At 43.6% G+C, this 19827-nt stretch overlaps 1 protein-coding gene across 1 annotated transcript in view; it reads left to right on the forward strand.

The window, feature by feature from the left end:
- The window catches only part of TANC2 (tetratricopeptide repeat, ankyrin repeat and coiled-coil containing 2), a 163881-nt gene that overhangs the window by 41859 nt on the left and 102195 nt on the right, over positions 1 to 19827 (forward strand). Inside the window, exons 4-5 of the mRNA XM_053965105.1 lie at positions 3104 to 3175; positions 7389 to 7568. Coding sequence (XP_053821080.1) covers positions 3104 to 3175; positions 7389 to 7568 — 252 coding nt within the window. The remainder of the gene's footprint in view (positions 1 to 3103; positions 3176 to 7388; positions 7569 to 19827) is intronic.

A 19827-nucleotide genomic window follows, 5' to 3' on the forward strand; every position in this document is an offset into this window, starting at 1 on the left:
TTACTCTGTTCTTGACTCAGAATCAGGCACTCAGAAGCCTTGTCGGGTTTCTGACGTGTGTCCAGCATCCCAGGTGGACAGATGCTGGACACTGAGGAGACAGCAGCTTCCAAAAACTAAAATACTGTGTAAGAGTTCATGGATTTTCTTAACAGTGAGATTTTTTTAAAGGGTCACAAAAGTTTTTCTCCCTTTCATAGTGAGATGCAAGAGAATATGAACTGCTGAGTCAATATTTACAATATTATGCACTTCCCTCATGGCATTTGATTGTTTTCTCTTTTGCTTGACAACTTCTGTAAAGCTCCTGAAACAGGTTCATCTCAGTCTGTGCTGGTCTTTATTTTAAATTAACACAGATAGCTGTGTTCTCTAGCAATGATTTCACAACTGATTTACTTCTGGTGACCTATTTTAGCTGTTGCATTGAAGGATTTGTCAATAACTTTGGTGTTTCACCACCCTGGCAATCGTTACAGCAACTGAGTCAATTGAACTTCAGGAGTGATACTGTCCGAAAATGTTGTTTGAATAGTAGGTCATGTCTATAAACAGTAGCTATTGCTAAAGCAAATAGTAACAACTACCTAAATCAAGCATAAATAAAATATCTGGGAGTGTTGCTGCAATGACAGAGTCCCGATCTGCACACAGAGGTGGATGTAAATACAAGCACTTGGAAGTTCAAAAAATGTGAGAATTAATATTCCCTTAGAAACAGTAATCTCCTCTTTTCTGCATGTACAGTGAGATAACTTCATAATTAAGTGTGGGATTGTTCCCTGCTAACCTTGCTCCTCCACTGCCAGGAGCAGATTATGCTCAACATTTTGATTTGCAGTGAAGAGAAAAATAATTAAATAGTTCAGTTATTCAGCTCTTAACTGTGGCTGTTCTTTCCATCTTTGGTTTCCACCAAGCTCCACCTTTGCTGCATCCAAATCAAATGCAGCAGCAGTTGTATGCTGACTGAAGATTTCATATTTGCTGAGTCATCTGATTTATTTTTTCCTTTCCCACACGCTAAAAATGCATTTTGGAAATTAATTTACTATGAGCTTTCTTTCCCCCTTAATATGTTGTATAACTTGCAGGGAGATCCATCCCAGACTCTTGATTCCTGTTCCTCTTCTCCAACCCAGTGGCTTTGGCAGACTGTTGTCATGTTTTGTGTCCCTCCATTGAGTGTTGGAGCATTTTGGGGAGCAGGACCCCAGATCTGCTGCCCCCAGCCCCTCCCTTGGCCATGGCTGGTTCTCAAAGCAGGGTTTGATACACCTGGGTAACTGTACAGCAGAGGAATTGTCTTTCCACGGATCTCCAAGGAGATTGATTCACAGAATCATCAGAGATCTCAGGGTTGGGTTGGAAGGGACCTTAAAGCTCATCCCGTTCCACCCACCAAGCCCCATGTAGCTTGGTGTCAAGCACTTGAAAGGATGATGAAACTTTCAGGGAGGGAGTTTGTCTTTTGCTCACAATCGTGTGTCTTTGGATAAATACAGGGGTTTACTCCTGATTTTGATACTGGGACTTTCTTGTCTTTTGAAATGTTTAGTCCTTAGGATTATTTTGCATTTGGATTTATGTTCACAGTGCAAAAGGGTTTTTGTTTTCTCCATGACTAGAGGTTGTCTGTGGAGGCTCATAGCCAGGGGCCATTAGGGATGATGATGATGATGATAATGATATTGCAGTTGCAGTTGTATTTTCAGTGTGACATCCTTCTGGCACAGTGCAAAAGGGAACTGGGCAAGTGTTGTGGTCTGTGGCCTCCCTGGCACTTGGCAACTGTTGGCTTGTTGGGCTGGGTGCAGCTCATTTAAAATCAGGATTCTGGGCTGCTGTAGCCAGACGACCTTCACATGCAGCTGCTGTGTCAGCAGAGAAAGATGCAAAGGTGACAGAAATGGCCTGGCTGGCATCTGTTCAAGGTGCCTGAGCATTGCTTCAGGAAAACTGAGGGCTGGGAGCATTTCACCAAGGGAAGAGGGAGCAGAAAACCTCTCCCGGCCTGGGGTGTGGTTCCTCTCTTTTTGGGGGTGGGGTAGACTTAAATTTTTAGTCCCCATTTTAGTTCTGCTCTTGTGCTGCAATTCACAACTTCCCATTAAGCCAGATAGAGCTCAGATGTAGCAGAAGTTGATAAAGTTAAATTAGGCACAATAGGCCCCTCCACCAGATAACCTGTAGAGTTTTTCAGAGATACAAATATATTAAAATGCAATTGCTTTTAGTATCATCAAAACACATCAATGCTAAACCGGCTATTGAGTTTTTAAACAGCTGTTTAAGAATTCAGTTATTTCAAAACTGTTTTTAAAGATTTTAAAAGCTTCCCCTTCCCCTGCCATAAGGAAAGAGCCACTGAAATACAGCCTGTGTTTGAAATCCCTGGGTTTGCTTTTTCCCTGTCTGTGGAGTTGGGCTTCTTTTTGCTCTCCGCTGCCAGAGACTCCATGTACTCAAGCATCTGTATTGATGGGTGTATCTATTGTTTCTAATCTGGTCAGTTGATCAATGAAGAGCAGCCTGTAATTAATTGTATAATATTGTACACAATGTCCCACTCTGCATTTACACAGATGGATTTGGGATTTGTTAACTGTAGCTGCTCTCCTAAACAGTTTCAAGAGGATGTAATAAGAGGTTTTATTCTTCCCAGCCTTCCTGGTTTTTAGCGGACAAATAATTTTAAAGGGACACAGTTTCAAATTTCACATCTCAATTTTTTTTTGTTTTTTCTGGATCTCTTTATTCCAGTGCTTAATATTTTTATATTTTGATATAACAGCCCAAAGTGAAGGAACTCTTTGAAGATGCACAATTTGGTTTTTATCTCATTCAGATGTCTGTGGAATCAGTAGGAGCAAGTAAAACCTTCCTTCTGTCCCTGAGGACCCCATGGATTTCATTGCAGTGAGCTGGGGCAAAGGTGGAAGGAGCAGCAGAGTCAAGCAGCAGTTTCCCCAGTTTCAGTCTGCCACAGGGACCTTTTGTCCTGCTGTTCCTCCGAGATAGGTGATGGGATTCAAGGAAAAGTTGCATCTGCCTGACCTGTCCACTATGATGTTCTACTTGTGCTGTTTTGGTTCTCGTGCAGATGGAGGGAACGAGGAGCCACCAGACCGAAGACAGGCAAGTGTAGACTCCCGTCAGAGCCGAGCTGGGCAAGGTAAAACCTGAGCGTTGTTCTGCCTCGGGGACTCGTCTCGTTTGCTCACCTTTGATATTTCCCACATGTCGTGTTTCTCGTCAAACTGTGTGACCTGGCAGACTTTGCACCCATCGTTATTATCCACACGGCTACCAGGGTACTGAGCTTCACAAAGCAGGCGATCTTTGGGCGGCTGAAGGAGTTTAAGCTAACTCCTGGTGCAGCACAGGTGGACCTGCAGGGCACCTGTCCCCTGTACTGCAGCCAGAGGGGCAGAGCGTTCTGCTGTTGGAGCTGGTGGTGCTGGAACTCTTCAGCACACACCAGCCCAAACCAGCATTCAAGTTTCTACTTGTCTTCCCCCTGATATCAAAGGGGGAGCCTGGCAGGTTCACCAGAACCAGGTTATCCTTCCCCAAGCCCTGGGATGCAATGGAGAAGGACCTGTCTGGGAGCTGAACAGCCTCACGTTACATCTTTTGCTTTGGTTTGTTTCATCCCACAGGAAGAGGACAAAAGGTCCAAGGAAGGAAGTACTAAAACCAGGCTTTATATTCTTTAAATAACAATCCAACAGACTCTTTTGTTGAGTAGCTGTCACTCAGAGTAGGTTTGGTGGTTGGTTAACACCACACAGAGTCCTGTCATGGGGATTTCTGTCCCTGACAGCAGCTGGTCTTAGATCTGTGCTGGGTTACGTGTCCTTTGAAGCAGCTTTACTAAGTTTTAAGCATTTTCTCATTTGTGAGGGTTGTGAAAATGTTGTATTCTCACACAGCTTTAAGGCTGAGCAGCATTTTTTGGAAGTAAGGGCTCTAGTAGGTTCTATGTGCATTGACTTACTCTGTCTTTGGGATTGCAGCAATAATTTTCCTTTCATTTAGGCTCGAGCCTGTTGTTGTCATGGTGTCCTAATGACTTATTACGGGGACATTTTCTCCAGAGAATTGTCCTTGTTTGGCAGTATTCCAGTGTTGCCTGGGTGAGATGGTTTTGAGTCATTGAAGCTGTGATCAGAATTAGGGGGATCGGAATTAGTAGTTAAAACCCTGAAGCTCAGAAGTGTCAACTGCTCTTTTCACATAGGATCTTCCAATTGCTGTATTTAAATTTAATATTTTTAATTTTATTATTTTAAAGACATGTTATAGTAAAATTAGGAAGGAACCAAGGAATTTACAGCTGTACATATCCTGTGGCAGGTTGCATAGAAGGAGGAGTGCTTTGACATTCAGAGTGGCTGTTCTTTCCCACTGTGAGCTCAGATGAAGCTGTTGCTGTGTAACTGTGTGCTGGAGGCTCTGCCGTGGGTCCCTGGCATGTCCTTCTCTGTGTTTGGCTTGTGTCCAGTGGTTTCTTGTTATGGGGCAGAGCAGCTCAGATGCAGCTGCTGCTGGGATCTCTCTGAACACATTATATTCTCTCAAGTTCCCTTTCAACTCATCTCTTCTGGATCTCTGCTGCTGTGGGAAAGGCATGGGTTTTGGCAGAGTAAGAGGAGATCTTTTTTTTTGCAAATCCTTCCTCAAGAATCACCAGTCTGTACCTCTTTGGTGACGGACTGAAGGAGCTGCAGTAACCAGCAAGATGTTTCAGCATAACAGGGAATAGAAGGGGAAAAGGTTAAAAAGCTTCCAAGTTCTCGGAGCAACAAGCTTCTGAGCTAAATATTTCTATTTGGATCAGTGGATGCAATTGTAGAGGCAGGCTTTCTGCAGCATGGAAGAAGTCTCTGCTCTGTAGAAGCATTATCTCTAACTTTTCCCAGCTCTGTGTCCATCACTTGAGATCTGTCTGCTGATGGGCATTTTTCATGATGGTGGGTTGAGGAAGTTTATTATCCTTGGATAAAGCATCCAGCTGAAATGGGGCAGTTGTCTTCCTGCTGTCTCACCTTCCATGTTACCGTGTGATGCCCAGGTGTCTTCAAAGCTTCACTGGCAGGACAAGAGCAAACAGCCTCAAGTTGTGCCAGGGGAGGTTTAGGTTGGAGGTTTTGGTTAGGTTGGTTTAGGAAAATATTTTTCATGGAAAGAATTGTCAAGCCCTGGAACAGACTGGCCAGGGCAGTGGTGGAGTCACCATCCCTGGAAGTGTTCCAAAAATGTGTGAATGTGACGCTTAAGGACATGGTTTAGTGGTGAACATAGTGGTGATGCTGGGTTGATGGTTGGACTTGACGATCTTAGAGGTCTTTTCCAACCTGAATGATTCTGTGGTAATCTTGTAAAACTCCCAAGAAATAGTTTATTAGTTCAAATATGCACTTTGCAGTAACATTTTATTCAAATATATTATATAAGCAAACTGTTAAAGTTCGAGTTCAGCCATCAATGAGCCCTAATTCCAGGGTTTTATAAGCCCAATATTCTTTCTGGTCAAAACAATTTTCAGACTGTTTCAGGGGTTTTGCTTATGTGTTTATTTACTCTGCCTAGGAGGAGAGAGAAATTTTGGTATGTGTTAAATGAAGGTAGTACCTTGTGGATGTTTTGTGAGTTCACTGTTTTGTTGTAAAGCCTTTGAATTTTAAGAGGGAAAGCTTTGCCAACCTATAATTACTTCTATTTTTATATAACATACTGCCCTTGATTTTAAGTAGATTGATCAAAGACACTGGGAACTTACACCATAATAACCAGTGAAATGCACATAGACTTGTAAGTCTTTCCCAGACTTTAAGCTGCAGGAGATGCCCATGGTTTATGGTTCCCTAAAATTTAGCCTGAGGCAATTGAAATTATTTTTAAGAATCAAAATCATTGGTGGCAAATCTGTTTTTTCATGCCTGGTGCCAAATGAATTTTAAAAACCCATCATGGGTTGGCTTTTTGGATGCTGGTTTTGGCAGTGATGGTGGTTTGTCTTCCCTGACACTCCTGGTGAGCCTGGCCGGGCTGGCAAAGCCTGCAGAGAGCTCGTGGTAAGTGGTGAGTGATGAGCAAGCAGGGAGTGAGTTGTGTTTTGAACTGTCAGAACCAGTGTAGGTGTGAAGGGTGTTAGTGCTTATTTGGCTTTCATGTAAAGAGCATTACGAAAGTGCTGAGAGACATTCCTGATTGCTGGCACCAGGAATGGATGCACTTCAGCCACTGATGCTGCAGCCTTCTAGAACCCTTTGGGAGCTGCTCCAAGATTTTTGGCACTTATTTCAACATGGGTTTTCCTGCTGATTGTAAGCAATATGTTGGGTTGTTCACATTATACTTTGGATATTGGGAATACAGCTCGTCCATCATCTCCTCTGAAGTACCATGCATTTGAGGCTCTTACCCTTCAGTCTTATTCCCACTCTTGCCCATCTCCCTTTCTGTCCAGGAAACATTTTCTCTTTTAAAAACACTCTCACAAGCCACTGAGAACAGCACAGCTATCCAGTGGAAATCCAGTGAGGAATGTCTTTATGGAGGGAAAACATTGGCACGCAATAAGAGCTAAAATCTGTCTTGTAACAGAGTGCCACAAGTCTGGCCATCTCACATTATTGAAAAATTAGTGAAATATTAATGATAACAGCTTGGGTTGGTTTTTGCATATGATTTATTAGTTGTCTGGGTTAGGTTGTTTACTGACAAGAGTGGAGATCCAGGTGTCGTTGACCCCAAGGTTTCCATATCTGCTGCTAATAGGAGGAACCTTATGGCTTCTGACTCTTGCTGATCTGAAGCACCTTCCCTTCACTGTTCATTAATGTTGATTACAATTAGGATCGAGTCCTTTTATTGTTCTATCTTCACTTGTTCTCGTGCTATTCCGTGTGTTCCATTGTGGATGTGTAGTGATGCGACCCCCACATGGGCTTTGTATGTCTCTTGGGAGAGTTGGAGCTGGTGGCTGTTTTTAGAGGTGTTTGTTCTTCATTTTATTTGGGGTTTGTAGGTTTTTTTAGGCTGAAGGTCCTCCTGTTGAAATTTAATTTAGCCGGGAGGTTTTTTATTAGAAACCATCAATCTAAAAACTGTGGTCATTCTATTGAAAACTGGTGACTGCAAGACTCTGAAAGACAAATTAAGAACATTGAAAGAAATTCTTCGTGGTTCTGCTGCTCATCATATAGAGAGGGGTACTGAGATGCTCTTTAAAGTTTCTTCAAGGGATGTGTCACGAGTGTGCAAAGGGAACAAGCAGCTGGCAGGTCAGCTCTGCACAGGGCTCCCTTTTGGAATGATGGAAGCAGGATTTTTTCCCTTGCTTTCTAACCGATTCATTTGTATTTTGCCCTCCCCATTAGGCACCTCCACAGAGAACGACTGTGCTTTTGAACCCGACTACGCTATTCCGCCACTCCCAGTGACCGAAGGTATGCAGCACATTCGGATAATGGAGGGCATGTCCCGCTCCCTTCCATCCTCCCCCTTACTCACACATCAGTCTATCAGTGTTCGGCTCCAACCTGTGAAGAAGTTAACTGGTAAGGACTTAAATAAAGTTCACTGGGGCTTTTAAGGTCCGTTGGTGCAAAACTCTGTAAGAGAAAGCTTTGAATGGTTTCTGTATGGAAGTCGTTCCCTTGTTTGTTACAGCATCTGCTTCAGTCAAACCTGGGGATGGATTGGATTTTTGTGTTGACAGAGAAATCTTTCTGTGCTAAAAAAAGGTCTCTCTGGTTTACAGATATTCTCTCATTTTTGAGAAATTTCTATCAGAGTGTGTTTCAGTTCCACTTTGTGTTGCTGTTACGCACAGTGGAATCATTACAGTGATTTTAAAGAAGTTGATGTTAAATCTTGAATGTCAAGAGAACATCAGAGAAATTATGAACTTCTATAGCAAAGTGATTTTGGTTTTGGTCCATGCATATTTTTAGATACTGCTTTGTTTATCTAACCTGTCAGGACTGTGGTATGAATACCTAGAGGTGATGCAGTAGTGTGATTTTCAAAAGCACTTGGAGTCCAACATCCGTATAAAAGCCTGAAAAAAAGTATTTCTACTGGTAACAGTTTTTGAGAAACTCGCTTTTTGCCTAAACTCTGACCCCCTCTGTGCCCAGCTTTATGGTCAGCCAGGGTCCTGTGCTTGTGCTGAGGGAAATCCCCAAAAAGAGTTTCTATGGAATATAATCTGATCTATGTGTACAAAAGGGAGCTTTGACGCACTTGGTGCCTTTTGTTTCCTCTGCCCTCTGGTGAAAGGAGAACTTGGAAAGAATAGAGGAGAGAGATTCTGTTCCTGTCATAATTCTGTGTCTGCAGAGCGGTTGGTGAGAGGATGGGACCCTCACCCTTATGGTACATAAAAATATTTATATTTTAATTTTTTTTAAATAAAAATTTTTGTCCTAGAACCATTTACTAGATACTCACAGCAGTCTTCCAGTATCTGAAGCAGCCTACAGCCAAAGAGGGACTTTGTGTTGGGAACTGGAGCAACAGGACAAGGGGGAATGGGTTCAGACTACAAGAGAGGAGATTTAGATTGGATATGTGGAAGGAATTCCTGGCTGTGAGGATGGTAAGGCCCTGGCACAGGTGCCCAGAGCAGCTGTGGCTGCCCCTGGATCCCTGGAAGTGTCCAAGGCCAGGCTGGATGGGGCTTGGAACACCCTGGGACAGTGGAAGATGCCCCTGCCCATGGCAGGGTGTGGGCTTCAATGTCCTTTCCAATCCAAACCATTCCATAATTCTTTGATAATATAATCTTTAAAAGTTCTTAATCTGATTTTAACCAAGGCAGCTTTTCATCCACAGAAAAGTTAAAATGTCCATTTTTGGTAAAAAAAACCTCAGGAAGACATTCCACAGAGTGAGAGTTTTCTACCCAGAGGAACTAAGGTCTCTCGCTCACATCTTGGTATCTGGGTTTGCTGGGTATGAAGCCTTGGCTGGGTTCTGAGGGTGATAAATATTCCATGTGGGTGCAATTTCCACTCTGCTGAATAGTCTGGTGATTAAGAAAAACTAAGATCACTGTCACTCTAAAGAGTGAAGTAATAGCATAAGTAATCAGTTCTCCCCCTCCTGCCTGTGTCACCTCTTGTTTAGCACTGACTGAAAACATACTTAAATCAGCACATTCAACCTCAGTTTGTGTTATTTCAGTTTTTGGGTTTTTTTTGTAATAGTGGCTTTATTAACAAAAATAATGCAAAAAAAGTGTAATAAAGGCAAAGAGAACTCCCCACCCTCCCAGCCCAGGTTAAGTAATGGGAGACACCATTTTGGTTTGTGTCTGCAATAAAATTAGCACTTAAAAGTTACCGTGCTTGCTGCACAAAGAGCAACTGCTGTTGAAACAATGGGCATAAATATTCTACTGTACATCAAGGGTGTGTTATTGCTGACTCAAAACCATAACTGTGAAGAAAATAATGCAGGTGCCCTGTATACCTGCTTTGAGGACAGCAGTGCTTTCCAGGAGGGTGCTTAGGGATAAATGTATGGAAGTGCTTTTGGGAATTGGTGCCAAAAATACATACATTAGGTTAATAAAGGAGATACTGGGCTGAAAGACTCAGCTCATGATGTTTTATTCCACTCCTGTGGAACCCACCATGTGCAGAGGGTTTGCACAAAGCCCTATGCTGCATCCCACTCCTCCTCCTCCTCCTCAGGAAGGAGTGTTCATTTACATATTGTACATTTATATGCGCAGGGATAATTTTATTCATCGCCATACTTGGCTATTGCTATTTTTTCTATTGAATGACAGATTGCAAGCATTGGGATTCTCTTAGAAAGAGGATGTGCGTGAGTGCCTGTGCAGAGAGTGAGGAGGGGAGAATATTAGCAAGAAATTTAGGAAGGAAATCGTGTTCTTCTAACAAAAACCTGGCCTGGATCTTTTGGTTTGGATTCTCGGAGGCCTGATCCTGCTGTATCCAGTGGGAATTAACTGCTTCAGTGTCTTCAAAGACATGGGCCTGGGGAACTGGTTTCATTGCAGATCCTCTCTTTGAGAGCGTTCTTCCCTTGGGTCTGGGGAATGTGGGAACTTCCCCTAAGAATAAAATTCATACAAATCAATAGGAATATTCCTGTAAATCAGTGGGTTCAGGCAGTTAATAGCAGCCTCTTTCCTAAAGATGTGTATTTTTTCACTAGATCCTTCAGAGATATGATGAGAGCAGGGCTGAGCAGGATGGAGACTTGATCTTCCCAGTAAGGACCCACCACTGTGGCTCTCAACACCCTCCAGGTCCATCTGGGATGGGGACCTCAACACACAACATTTTCTGTGCCATCATCACACGTCATTTGTAGTGCTGGGCTCTTGTCTTCTCCCCATCCCTCATGGGATACCCTTGCATTTCTTGGGAGTAGCCACAAGGAGTGTCACATCTCCCTTCTCTATATCTTCAGCAAATGGTTCAGTATTCTTTGATGTTAACTGTAACTGTGGGACTGAAAAGCTCAGATCTCTCTACTTGAAAACTTTATTGTTTCTTGTTTAGGGATGATAAACCCAGATTAATGATTGCAGCCCCCAGGACCACACGTTCTCTCCAAATTGTTGTACCAGCTCAGCTGGGTGGGAGCGTGAGAGATGATGAGGCACAGCTTCAGGGGTGGGAGTGCTGGGGGGAAGCTGTCAGTGCTGGCACATGTGGGAAGTGGTGAAGTCACTACTCCTGGAAGCACTCAACAAATGTGTGGCCCTGGCACTTGATTACACGCTTTAGTGTGGAATGTGATGGTGTTGCAATGGTTGGATCTGATAATCTTCAAGGTCTTTTCCAACCATAACAATGTGTGGTGAGGCCCTGGCACAGGCTGCCCAGAGAAGCTGTGGATCCCTGGAGGTGTCCAAGGCCAGGCTGGACAAGGCTTGGAGCAACCTGGGACAGTGGAAAGTGTCCCTGGCCATGGGCACAGCAGTGGCAACTGGATGATTTTTAATGTCCCTTCCAGCTCAGGCCATTGTGGGATTCTGTGTTTAAAAGTAAAATAAATCATCAATGGGAAGGATTTCTGACAAAGTTTCAGTTGCTGAGCCCAGGCTCCAGCTCTGCAGTGTTGTGGCTGTGCTGGGTGTGACAGTGGCCATTCTCTCCCTCACTGTGTAGTGTTTGTTTGAGCACATGCACAAAGTGAAAAGCAGCTGATGATGGTTCTAGTAAATAATGTGTTTTTCCCAGTTGCACAAGGAATAAAAACCTTGGCCTTGCTCACAGCTTGTGATGCCAGGTGTGTGTGAGCTGGCTTTCCCTGCTCTGCCATACCTGAAGATGCTTTAGGGGCTCTGCCAGCCTCCCTTGCCCAGCAGTGCCTGGGTTATGGGTTAATTTGGGAATGTTCTCCTGTCTCTGGGAGGCCTGGCAGGATCTGTGTTGGTGTCAGTGCCACTCAGGCACTCAGCCACCTGATGGTGCTGCAGTTTGGCTCATCTGAGCCTCGCTCTGTAAGGACAGAGCTCCTCACCTGTGTGGGGCTGCCCCTACCTGTGGGTACTCTGTTCTCACAGATGTTAGTCTGGCTCCTTATTAGTGTCCAGCCATTTCCCTTAATTAATAATTTCAGTTATTCAAATTCCAGTTATGTACACACACTGCAGAATCACGTTGTTTTGGTGCAACTCTCTGATGCAAACGTGTCTGGGCTGGATGCGATCGTGTCGGAAATTTGTGCCGACTGCTTCAATGTGAGCAATGAAACCTGTCCCCAACCAAGGGGGTGCTGCAGCTTTAAAGTATCCTAGGGCTTGGAGCCTTTTAGTATAAATTGTTCCCAGAATCCATGTCACAACTCCTTATATGGTGCTGCTTTTTTTTTCTTTTCCTCTTAGTTGCCATGACAACAGCAGCACTGCGCCATTCATCAGCTCTGGTCCTGGGCTGCATCACCAGCCCCTCAGCTTACTCCGAAATGTTCGGGAGAGCATCCATGAGTCAGTCACTCTGGTCTCCTGATCCATTATTTCCCCGTTCTTTCAGCAGTTTGCTCTAGGAAAAGAGCAAATTAAGCTGCACCAGAGAAAGAAACTGTAAAAATCCTTCCTTTTCCCCCCAGGGGAGGCGTAGAGGCTACATTTGCTGCAGCGTTCTGGTAGGAATTAAAGCAGCTCTGTAAGACTTGACGAAGAGGGAAGGCTGTGTGTCCATGAGCTTCTCTGGAATCCTGCTGGAGCTCGCTTCCTGGCACCCAGGGGATGTGCAGGTGATGCTCGTAGGAGCAGCGAGCACCGCGGGGAGACGGCGCTTGTGATTTTGGGAGCAGAGCTTGACATCAGCAGCGGGAGGTGTCACCTGTAACATCACCCTGACGTGGGGAGCAGCAGGATGGAGCCAGCGCTAGGGAGAGGGAGGGATCAGAGGAGGATTTGTGCCAGAGTGCTCTCCAGGCAGCGGTACCCCTGAATTCCCAGCCTGGCTGACTGCGCTGCCGGGCTGCACGCGCAGGGGATGGGGAGAGCCAGCAAAGCCCTGTGAGTATTTGGACAATTTGTCGTGCACGGTTCTTTGATTGGGATTGTGTTGGGCATTCCTCAGCCTCCTCTAACTGCAGAAAACCAGCGTACAGTAAGGGATTGTGGGGCTCCTAGTTGGTAAGGAAGCCATTACTAGGAGGGAGTTAGTGTCGGATACAGTGATGCTGCTGGTGGCTATCTGTCTTTTAGTGGGTGCAATCGTTTTACATAATCTGAGTTTGTCACCTCCTTGCTCAGATGTGCAGAATTTCTCATACAAAACATCAAATGAATGGTCAATGAAAAGATTTTATTTCTGAGCATTGCTGAAATAGAACTGCTGAGGAGTGACTTGAAAATGATAGACAGCAAGTCGTTTGTTTTCAAAATGTTAGAACAATGGGATTGAGATAATGTTTTCCTTTTGTGTTCTGAAATGACCACAAATTCAATTTGAGTGGATTTTGTGCTGAGGGAAAGAAATATTTGCTTTTCACTGAAAGAGTGAGTTTCTAGAAATAAAAGTAAATAAACAATCATTACCAAGGTAGAATTTGAGGAAAAGCTGTTGAAGTGCCTGATGCTCATGTTGAAGCTAATTTTTGAAGGGTATTGTGCTTAAAATTGTTGGTGTCAGGAGAGACTTCGTCTTTTTAAAGTATTTTTATACCACAGTGTTTGCAGTAGGCTGACATTTCTTTTCATTGAATTCTCTGTCATGCTGTCAGCATGGCACTGATCTGAAATTCCTGTTCCTGGTTAGGAGTGGAGGTTGGGTGGGAGGCCCACCCCGTGTCTCAGAATGCACAGCAGTGCCAAGGACCCAGTTACCTGGAAAGTGCCATTAGATTTCTGTGATTCCAGGTGTATAATGTATTTTTCCTGTGCATAATTAATTTATCATCGAAGTTTCCCTGATCCTTTGCAATCTCTGTGTGCCTAGAGGTTTCATGAGTAGAAAACTTGTGTTTTGTCAGAATGACTGAATTGTCCCTTTTTAAAAAAAACGACCTAAAATACACACAACTTTTCATTGAGGTTTGGCCATCTGGATTTTTGGTCCTGTTTTATGCTCTTCATGTGGCAAATCCTGATGATGTCTCAGGAAGAATTTCTTCATGGGAAGGGTGGTCATGCACTGGAAGGGGCTGCTCAGGGTGGTTATGGAGTCCCCATCCCTGGAGGTGTCCAAGGAATAACTGGATGTGGCACTCAGTGCTCTGGGCTGGTGACAAGATGAGGATCAGGCAGGTTGGACTCGATGATCTTGGAGGTCTTTCCCAACCTCAGTGATTCTGGGATTCTGTCTCCAGCAATGAAACCTGCTGGAGAAGGAGGATCCTTGTTCAGTTGCAATAACATATGCTGAGTGTATTTTTCCTGGTGTGTCAGTTCTTACTATCCATTTTTGGGATTCTTCATCCATTATTTTGGGACTTGTGATTTGTTTTGACAGGCACATACTCAAATGGAAACCATTTGGGCTTGCAGAGATGAAACAGGTGGGTGAATGTGTCACTGCGTACTCACAGATGGACTTTTATCTCTATTAAACCAATGCAATTCTTTGTGTGAAATGAGAAAATTTCTGATTTAAATTTTTTGGAGCTCCAAAACTGTCCCTGAAATGTATGCAGATAAGTAGTGTGTCTGTTTGTAATTTTTGGAATGAAACCAAATCCTGTGTTGAAGGGTTTTTGTTTGTTGGAGACCTGTCAAACTCAAGATATTTCTGCATTAATTTCAGGATAGTTTGTATGTAACCTTTATTTTCTTAAATAAAGGGAAGGAAAAAACTGGCTTTTGAAAGACACCAGTTCTAGCATGGATTTTCCTCAGTGCTGTTTTCAAGACAAACCCTATCTGTCTTATTTTGACACCCAACTGTCTTTCATATTGACAGAGCAGAAATTGCAATAGAGATATGCAGAAAAGCCTGTGTTTTTCTCTTGGTGCTGCTGTGAGATTGTTGCAGAACCTTTAGAATTTGCTCTTCCCAAGGGTATTTTTATTTGCATCGAGGCTGTTGGACTGCTCAGCCTTGCAGAGGATGTGGTAAACATGTCATCACAGCACTGGAGCTGAGAAAAGGTGGTAATAGCTCTGCATTTCAGATACTTGTGTGGATGCTTAAACAGAGGGAGAACCCCAAAAGTTTCTCTACTGTCGATAGTGTTTAAAAGGCAAAAAAATTGCCTTGAGACTCCATGGGTTTTCAGACGCTCGGAGAGAGAAATTGTCCTTATTTCACACTGGAGCTGCACAAAATGGAGCATCTGTCACGATTACACTTCTGGTGTGTGAGAATTTTTAATTTTTAGACATAGCTAAGAGGTTTCTATAGCAAGAGGAGGTGGTGTAGAAAGCCTCCTGTGGAGTTAAATCAGGCCATCGCTCTTCCCTTGGCTGCGTCTTTCCTCCTACTCCTGGAACGTGCCTTCGGAGGTATCCTGTGCACTTGAGAGCAGAAAGCCATTCACAGCACACACCCGTGTGCAGTAAGCCCTTGCATTCTTCTAGGCTACTTGTTTCCTAAGGAAAAGGCCTCATCTCCAGCTGGGCATGTTCTCTGGTCCTCTCCTACTTCTGTCACAACAGGACAACCTGTTCTGGAAACTTCTTCCTGTGTGAAGAAGGAATGACAACACAGAGGTGTTGGGTTGAGTCACTTGCCCAAAGATTGAGCATTACTTTTGCAGAAGTTAATTTCTGATGTGATTTGTACCTGGCTGGCTCTAACCACGCGGGAAACCTTGATCAGGTTCAATTAAACTCATGGTCTTATCACCAAGTTTGGGATGATGCCATGCATGGGATGTCCTAGCACGACATGAACAGGGTCCTGCTGGGGTCATTGCAGTGTCACATGCCAGGTTTTCATCACAGATCCCCTGACTGAAGCTCAAACCATACAGGAGGTTGAGGATTGAGCTGGATGTCTGGCCCTGGACCATTGCTTTGGCACTTCTCTTTCCTTGCTCTGGTGGTGATTTTCCTGGAGTAGCTGCTGATGCCGAGTAATTCCTAGATAGCTTGGAGCTAGATAAATTTCCTAGATTGCTAGATAGAGGAGCTGCAAGAAGGATGGAGAAGGAGTTTTTACCAGGGCTTGTGGTGGCAGAATAAGGGGGAATGGCTTTAAACTGGCAGAGGGTAGGTTTAGATTGGATATTAGGAAGAAATCCTTCCCTGCAGTGGTGATCAGGCCCTGGCACAGGGTGCCCAGAGCAGCTGTGGCTGCCTCATCCCTGACAATGTCCAAGGCCAGGTTGGACAGGGCTTGGAGCAACCTGGGATAGTGGAAGATGTCCCTGCCCCTTTGGTTGCAGTGGAAGGCTTAAACTTGAAATTTCTGTGAGCGTTTCCTCTGCAGAGATGAAGGCAGGATTAGCACAATACAGGTTTTATCCCTGTTACGCTTTTCTTTTTATCTTCTCAGCCATGGAAGTGAGTAGGTGTAAGTGAGAAAGTGGTTTTTAGAAGGGAAGTCACCAGATGGGTGCGTTTCTGTCCATAAATGGTCCTGGCCCTGTTGCATGCCATGGCTGTTGCCCTTTCAGCTTGGAACTGTGGGTCCTGCAAGTGCTGCCTTCCCATTATTTACACTTCAATGTCCCCTGGTCCTGGGACATTGGTGGTGTCACAGGATTTGTGTGCACCAAAGCCTCAGAGAAGTTTTGGGTCTTAAATCCACTCACGATGAGGAGCATGGCACTCCTGTGTCAGTGACAGTCTGCTTCAACCATCTGTGTTCACACAAATAATCACATGGTTATTCATATTTCAGTTAAATCCTTGAGGCATGCCACGTGGCCTTGGAGCATTGTCCCTGCTCCTCTGTGGAAGGAAGGGATGATGAGCAGTCATCACTCCTCAAAACAGAAAGTTCTAACAGCTCCTTTAATTTTGCAAGGAAAGGAAGAATTGGAAAAGCATATAAATTACTGAAAACTACAGATGGCTGAATTAGCAATTTTCTTAGGTAAAACCCACCTTGTAAATGCAGCATAATGCAGTTTTTCAAGTGTTAACAAACAAGTTCAGCTCATTCAGGCTTGTGCCTTGCCAGATAAGCCGCTTCATTTTAAGGATAGAATATTCTGTGAAGGTGCTACCATTGGAGCAATAGGGATCCTAAATCCAGTTTCATATGAATGGAACAGTTTTGCATATGTGTCAATGTAATTACAGCTCTGGTGGTATCAACTAACCCAACTAAATCAGTTTTAGCATTGCAAAATTTGAATGTTTTGCACAGAAATAAAATTACCTTAGCTGTTCTTAATCTCTTGCCTTTATTTTAAAATGCTGTTATCAAGGAGTGAATTTATATTGGCTTGTGGCTGTGTAGTCCTGGTCATAAACAGTGCTTTATAGAGTGAACAGGATCCAGTCTCTCACATGCTCTAACTTGGGATTACTTGGGCTGTGAATGGTCAGATAGATATTTTACAGTTTGCTCTTCTCTTTTATGGTTACAATATCTTGGTTTGATCTTAAGGATATGGTGGCAGAATGAATGAGATTTTGTTTACATGCAGCTTAGGCTTACTGCTGGCCTTTGCCCTGCCACTCCTGTTCCAATTTCATTTGCTGGTATAATTTGATCATTCTTGGCTCCTTGTAAAATGCTTCAGCAGCACTCTTGCAGTCTAGTGCTGTCTAGAGTGCATTTGTTGTTCTTTTTCAGTTCCTTTCCAAACCCCTCGTGCAGGTTTTAATTTTTTACTGCTCTAATTACAGAGAATTACAGTGGCTAGCCAGTGTGTGGGTGCAGGCACTGCAAAGACAGGATGGCAGAGCTTTGTCTGGGATGGCAGCAAAGGGAGAGCAGGTCCTGAGAGCAAACTGGGCTGAGCATGAGGAGCAGGAGGTGGCCAAGGGTGCTGAATTACTTCTCTGCTGGATAACTGCTCATGTGTAACTCTTTTAACACCAGGCAGCTGACAGGTGGTGGTTGTGGCATCAAGAGCTAAAAAGGGCTTGGAGGGAGCTCTGGGAAGCTGCAGACCCGTTGGCCTGGTGTGTATGTGGAACATGGTAATAGAAGGAGGGTGAAGGGCAGAGTTAATCACACAGACACGGAATGGTTTGGGTTGGAAAGGACCTAAACAGCAATCCAGTTCCACCCCCTGCCATGGGCAGGGATACCTTCCTGCCTGCACTTCTCAGTGTACAAAATGGAGCTCTCTAAATGGCCTTTACAGTACAGCCAGGTCCTTTTTTGGACATTTTCCCTCATTTTTAGTGCCAGTGCAATATCTGAGTCACTGAACTCCAGGATAGTAGGAGATTGAATGGGAATAATGCAATTCAGCACTTGTGTTTTGCAGTATTCTCCTCTCATCTGTTTTAAATTTAACATTTAATGAAATAAAACTGTTGGGGAAAGGGATATGAGGGGTTGAGGAATTATTTCCCCTCCAGCTCTGCCCTGTTTCTGTCTTTTGGGAGGATTTTGGGGTATTTGAGCAGATCTTACGTAGGCTTAAAATACTGATGACGTGGTTTCATCCCATAGTCCCAGCTCTCCAGTCACTCTATTTATTTTTTTTTTAGTGCAAACAAAGTCTGAAACTTGAAAACTGACTGCAACAGAAATTTATTGCTTGTTTTCATGACAAGATGACTTAGAAAGCTGGAGCAAGTGGTGCTGCCTTCCCTTCTCTGCTTTCATCTCCCTCGTCTCATGCATCTGTGACCTTGAGTCACAGATGAGGAATTTCTGCTAAAAAAGGCAATTTTTTTAGCAGAAAGCCTGCTAAGAGGCTTCAGAAGATGCTGAAAAGAAGAATTTTCGATGGGAAATGACATGGAGACATGTACAGTGTGCCACAGCTCCAAGGAGTCAACATGACTCGATAAGTTTGGATGGGAAGAGGAATGTCCCATCTCCTCCCCCTGCCATGTCTGTATCTTAATTAAATCACTTCTTTCTCCTCAAAGCTATCCCCTACATGCACAAAGACTTGTTGGCAGCCCACTTTGGAAAAAAGCCTTATCTAGGGGGAAAGTGAGGGTGTGTTTTTCTTTCTGGGATCAAGAATAGGAGCAACCATCGTGCTGAGTATTCCAGGGAGCATCTGCTCAGGAGGTTGGCACTGGGATGCTCCAAAACAAAACCCTTTGGGCTGAGCTGAGCTGGGGGAGGGGACTTTGCTGGCTGGTGTCTCCAGCAGTGGTAAGTTTGATGTAAAAATCACTGTTCCATTTCTCTGAGTGACAGAAAATGGTTTATAATAATAAGCAAAATGGAAATGGAGCTGAATTCCTTTTGGAAGCACAGAGTACAGCCAGGTTAGTATTCTAGGAGGAATACTTTTCTCTCTGAATATATAAATGTATTGTAAGCATCATTGTATTGCCATTATTGAACACTTCAGGCAGAAATCTGTCTTATTTTATTCTACATATATTTAAAATTCATATAAGGCTTTTCAAAAGTGGGTGATTTTGTCCCTTGAACATTGATTAGGGATGTCTATTCAGAGAGAAGACCATTTTGATCAATTATTTGGGTGGGTTTGTAATAATTCTGGTAAGATAGGTAATAATTTGATTTAATTATACATTTTCAGAAGACTCATTCCTTTTTGAGGTCACTGAACGTATTCTTGCTGATATTTTCTGTGCCTTGTTCATCTGTAGAGAGGCAGAGAGGAGGAAAGAATATTCCAAGAGGTTTCTGTGGTCCCATGGGATTGCAAAATCCACTGCTTTGGAGAAGGTTATTCCTCATTTTTCCAAAGGAAAAATAAATTTCAGGGGCAGTAATAGGCAAAACCTTCGTGTTACAGACATCAGACAGTTAAAAGAAGAACTTCTACATTAATGTAGTTGCTTTTTTGAGCTCTCCTTTCCCATTGCTGTCCTGCCATCACCAGCTTGCTGAACTCTCTTCCTGCTTTTATGTGTTCTTTTCCTCTTTCCACCTATGTTTCCTTCCATTTTCTTGTTTCAGAGCCTTATCTCCTAAACTCAACATGTTTTCTGAAAGTTTTAGAACAAGTATGATGTTTCCAGACAGCACATTGTTCTCACCACTTTTCTCTGCTGCCCTGCCCTCACTGCTGTGATAATGTAGGATGAGAGGAGAGAGGCTGGGGAATGTAATTTAAAAAGCTTTTATAGTCTCAAATAATAGAAGAGGAAAAAACTGTTACACAATGGATTCTATAAAATAATGCTGGATTATGTAAAGAGGATGTTAACCTTCATTGTATGTATTGTCACTGGTTTAATTTTAATTTAAAAAAAATATATATACCTAAAAATCCTTATTACACATGGCTGGTGTATTATTTCATCTGCTTTCCCAGAGAAGC

Source organism: Vidua chalybeata, chromosome 26 (assembly GCF_026979565.1).
Source record: "Vidua chalybeata isolate OUT-0048 chromosome 26, bVidCha1 merged haplotype, whole genome shotgun sequence".
NCBI classification, from domain to species: domain Eukaryota; kingdom Metazoa; phylum Chordata; class Aves; order Passeriformes; family Viduidae; genus Vidua; species Vidua chalybeata.